Source organism: Mesitornis unicolor, unplaced genomic scaffold (genome assembly GCF_000695765.1).
Source record: "Mesitornis unicolor isolate BGI_N332 unplaced genomic scaffold, ASM69576v1 scaffold8757, whole genome shotgun sequence".
Lineage (NCBI taxonomy): Eukaryota > Metazoa > Chordata > Aves > Mesitornithiformes > Mesitornithidae > Mesitornis > Mesitornis unicolor.
This window is the reverse complement of record NW_010195691.1, coordinates 6486-11238: the sequence shown is the minus strand read 5'-3', so window position 1 is coordinate 11238 and position 4753 is coordinate 6486. Positions and strand designations below refer to the sequence as shown.

General features: G+C 37.6%; 1 protein-coding gene across 1 annotated transcript; it reads left to right on the top strand.

The window, feature by feature from the left end:
* Positions 1-159: 159 nt before the first annotated feature.
* LOC104543562 (enhancer of polycomb homolog 2-like) lies at positions 160-2739 on the top strand. The gene is made up of 2 exons (XM_010188205.1): positions 160-376; positions 1727-2739. The coding sequence occupies exons 1-2, from the start codon at positions 189-191 to the stop codon at positions 1797-1799; spliced, it is 261 nt and encodes an 86-aa protein (XP_010186507.1). The 5' UTR covers positions 160-188; the 3' UTR covers positions 1800-2739.
* Positions 2740-4753: the final 2014 nt, after the last annotated feature.

Here is a 4753-nt window from a genome sequence, read left to right as displayed (position 1 = left end):
GGAATGCCGTCTTTTTAATTAACAACGCTTGTTTTCTAACAGGAACCTCTCGAACTTTGTACTCCACCAACATGGCTTTATCATCCAGCCCAGGGATTTCAACTGTACAGCTCGTAAGGACAGTTGGCCACACCACCACAAACCACTTAATTCCAGCGTTGTGCACAAGCAGCCCTCAGCCGCTTCCCATGAACAATTCTTGCCTGACGAACGCGGTGCACCTCAACAACGTCAGCGTTGTTTCTCCAGTCAATGTGCATATCAATACAAGGACTTCAGCACCATCGCCAACAGCCTTAAAACTTGCCACGGTTGCTGCCAGCATGGACAGAGTGCCAAAGGTAACTCCTAGCAGTGCCATCAGCAGTATAGCAAGGTAAGCGTGGGGCAGCTTTGTTTGTGCTTCGTAAATGTCTGCATAGGTGCGCCCAACTCTGCACTAAATAGAATTGCTCCCATCTGTGAGACTTCCTTCCACCTCACAAAAGCATCCAAGCGCTGGCATCTTCACCGTGGCTGCAAAAAGCCACAGGAGCTGAAGCATTATTGTCTGTTTGCAGATGGACCCCCAAATAATTTGCACTGACTTTAGGCACCAGTAGTTCTGGTAAACTCCCATTGCGTTTAAAATGGCTTCATTTTAACTGTTTCATTTGTCCCTTCTCATGCAGCACTTTCAGGCAGATTTTGTCAAACTGCACATGTTCTCTCTATAATTTGTGTATTTATATTGTAAGATGCAGGCTGACAGGTACCTGGTTGTATATCCAGGTGGGTCTAGGCACTATATATTTACTTAAAATATAAACCAGCCTGCACCTTACGTATGTAGACATTTATTCTCATTGAACAGCAGCACTGTTATTTCAGGATGCTTACAAGGTGTTTCTCAGGAGTGGCAGGAGCTTGTAGTTGGTTAAGTTTTCTGAAAATGACAATATTTGGGGTTCATTTAAAGTCTTTGAATCGTATGATGTTTAAAAAAAATCCCACACTTGTTTATGAATCAGAAAATGGAAAAAAAATGGATATTGGCAAATATTTCATTATTTCCTAATGCTTCTGGAGAGGTTAAAAAGAGCTTTTTGAGATGGAAAATGGCATGTATAATTTAGTCACGGCATACATTGAGGAAAAGGTATTTTTAAATTAGCAGTCGTGCCTTAAAGCACGCTTTTATATAATTAATGCATTTAGTTCTTCTTTCCCTCAAGTCAAAGGGATATTTCAAGTCATGTCAGCAGATGCCTTGAAAGGTACCACCTTAGCTGAATAGGTCTTAGGCTTCTCTACAGAGAATAATAGTAAATTAGAAAAACATTTCAGACTTCTTGTGCTAGTGCTAAGGCTAAGGCGAAATCAGGGGGAGTGTGGGTGAAATTATATTAGAAGCATGTTTTTCTCACTACCAGAATAATTGATACTGAGTCATCGTGGTATGTCTTGACTTTGCTCCTGCAGGAGCCTTTAGTACTCTCAGCCATAATTTAGGCTGGTAATTTACAGTTAAGTACAATGATCTTGTGGAAGGAATTGCGCTGTAAAAGCAGTTGTTAAATGGCAGCATTTAGTTCTAAATAATGTGTTTCTAGTCTGTGTGTTAAGGTTTCGCCCTGATCCAGGTAACAGCTGTGTGAAAACACACAGAGCACCTAAGAAATGATTAAAACTGCCTAAGGAAGTACTGACGTTCTGCTTTAACTCTTGAATGTTTCTCTTCTTGCAGAGAGAACCATGAACCAGAACGACTGGGATTAAATGGCATAGCAGAGACAACAGTAGCCATGGAAGTGACATAACCTCAGACCAGTGTCTCCGCCTGGGCTCACGGTGTAGTCATTTCTATTCCAACTGAATGCAAAATGCAGCGCTCTGTGGATCACAGAGAACTCAAATGGACCTAAATGGACTATCATTATATCGTGTATTAAGTCGATATATAATGTAAATTTTGTAAAATTGGGAAAATCACTACCTTGTAAAATAGTTTATTTGTATCATCAATATTATTTCTGTTACTTGAATAGTAGATATTCATCATCATGCTTTTGCACTTGAATTTGCAACTGAATGGATTAAAAAATAATTCTTTAATGGGATCATGAGCATGAAATGGGATCCTGCATCACTTGTTTTAACTATTTATTTTGCCATGTTTACATTTTGTATCTTGTACAAATAAATCCAACTTTGTGTCTAAAAAAAAAAAGTTAAAGATTCATAGCTAGGAGACAAAATTCTTGTAATTTTTTTCTAAAGAAAATGTAAAGTTTTCACTTGGTTCATTTTGTTTCACAATTTGACTAGATGGACTTTTTGGTAAATACTTTAGTGGCATTTCACTGTCAAATATGAAGTTCAAGGCAAAATAGTATTTTCTATTACTGTGCAGGGGAAAGGGATGGATCGATACATGCAAATTTAATGTAGTAACTCACTTTTCCATATATTTTGAATGTATATTTCTATTTATAATACCAGTTTATAAAAAATAATTACACAGGAAAAAAAAAAAACACCTGACTAGGAAAATTATGCATCTAGCACATATAAAATTGTGCAAGATATGAGAAAATTTTCAACTGATGACATTTTATCCTGAAGACTCTGCATATTTTAACCGGCTTTAAAACTGTAACACACCACATAAAGGATATTTTACCAGGTATGTATTGCATTATATATCATTGCAATAATTACTTATTGGATGTCTAGATATCGAGCCATCCCAGGTGGTGGGGGGGGAGGGAGGGTTGTGGCAAGATTGTCTTTTCAATTTTGGAGAGTTTTCCTGTGGCTACAAGGCAAGTAACGGGTTGGAAAAAGTCTGACTGTAAGCGTTGGACACCTTCGTAGTGTAGTGTTTTAGTGACTTTTTTTATACGGTTCTTGTAAATTAGATACGTGTAGTGGTGTTTCAGAATGTTTGTTTATGCACTAGTTCAGACAACTTTCCCTGTTACTTGTTCTTGATAAGTGAAAACTGCAGGGAAATAAAAATACATATCAAAACATGGGCATGTTGCATATGTGTTTATTTCACAATGTGCAAGCAACGGAAGTAGAGCAAATTTGAGAGGCTCTTAGGGGTCTTTGGAGGATTTTGACCACAGCGTTGCCACTTTTTTCCCCAAAAGCTTTCAGTTTATGTGATTATTTCCTGTGCTACGGCAGGAGAGGGATGGTCCCAAGACCTGGGAATAATTGGGATGAGACAGTTTCTTGTTCTGCCAAAGAAACTTTGGGCGAATACTTTGAATTTTCTGCTGTTTGGTTCTCCTCTTGTAATTTGGATCATGTTTCTGGATTTCTTATTAAAGAAAAAAACTCATTGAGGTTGGAAGGAACCTCAGGACGCTGTCTAGTCCAGCCTGACCCCCTAAAGAAAGTCAAGGGATTATTTGCCTATACATCATGGAGTCAGTGTATTTTTCCTCCTGGCTTTATATATAAAGAGCTATTTTTAATCTAAGTTGTGTTTAAATATATTTTATCTTACGTTCTGTAAGTTAAAAGTTCTGACAGTTAAAAACACTTGCGGAGCTTTAAATACTGGAAGCTTGTCAGAAACTCTGATGTTGAAAATGAACTATTTTTTGCTTACCTTATGCTTTATTTTCTGTTCAGTGTGAAGTGTGCAAGGAGAGCTGATAGATCCTACCTGTTGAGAGCAGTCAGAGGAACCCACGAAGCTTCAGTGGTTCACTTCTGGGAATGACTGATCGGTGTAGTCTGGAGTATGATTATTTTCTTGTTTGAAAGCAGAACTGTTGCAAAACTGAGTCTGAAAAAGAAAAAAAAGACGTTACTCTCATTGATATATAAAAATTATGTTGCTTCTCTAACATAGCCCCAAAACCTTTCTGAAGTTTAATGAAAATGTGAAGCAATTTCTGCAGATTTACAACTTAGCAAATGACAGCTCCCGAGCTCTGTAGTTCAGACTCTTCTCACTACAAACATAGATCACTTTCATGGTAAATTGGACTGAAAATGTCTTTAAGATTGCTGTGTATCTGTGACTTGGTACAGTCTAATCCTCATCTAACTACCAAAAAAACCCTTTAGCTGGGGCTTCTAAGTTTTAATAGATTTGAGGTTTAGAAAAGGATTTCATGAACTCCAAAGGCTGTAGTGGTAAATGTGCCGTGTGTTGAATGAGTTTCATTTAAAGGACTAGTCTTGACTTAGCTTTACTGCCAAGTAGAGCTATAATAAGGAAAGTCTTCTTCAGAATTTCTAGCAATTAATTGTCTGCTTCAAGTGCAAGAAAAGGAGAGTGATGAGTAATACTGTAGTCCATAGAAATCTTCATTTAAAATTTAAAAAAAAAGAATATTGTTAGAAAATGTGCTTTCTCCCGATGATGTGTACAGCAGGGAGTACCAACACCTCAGTTGATTTTGTGCGCTGTTTTAGAAGTGTGTTCAGGATGTGACAATCTTCTCTTTTAGTTCCCTTATTTGACATCATGCATATCTGCAATATCATTTGAATAGGGATTTCTGGGTTATTTTGTACTGGGGAATGTTGTTCTGGTAAGATTTTTGGGCTGTAGTTTATCCACAGCAATTTATATTGGACTTCAAGTGTAACATGCAGAGTTTTCCCTTACATACTAGGGAATGATGATTGTTTTGCTAAGAGATTTATCCAATTAATTTAATCTAGATTGACTGGAGTTTTGGTATGTGTTTACATGTAGGCATCTTGTTTCTAAGCTTGCTGTAGGGCTTTTCCGCCCCTTTCCAAA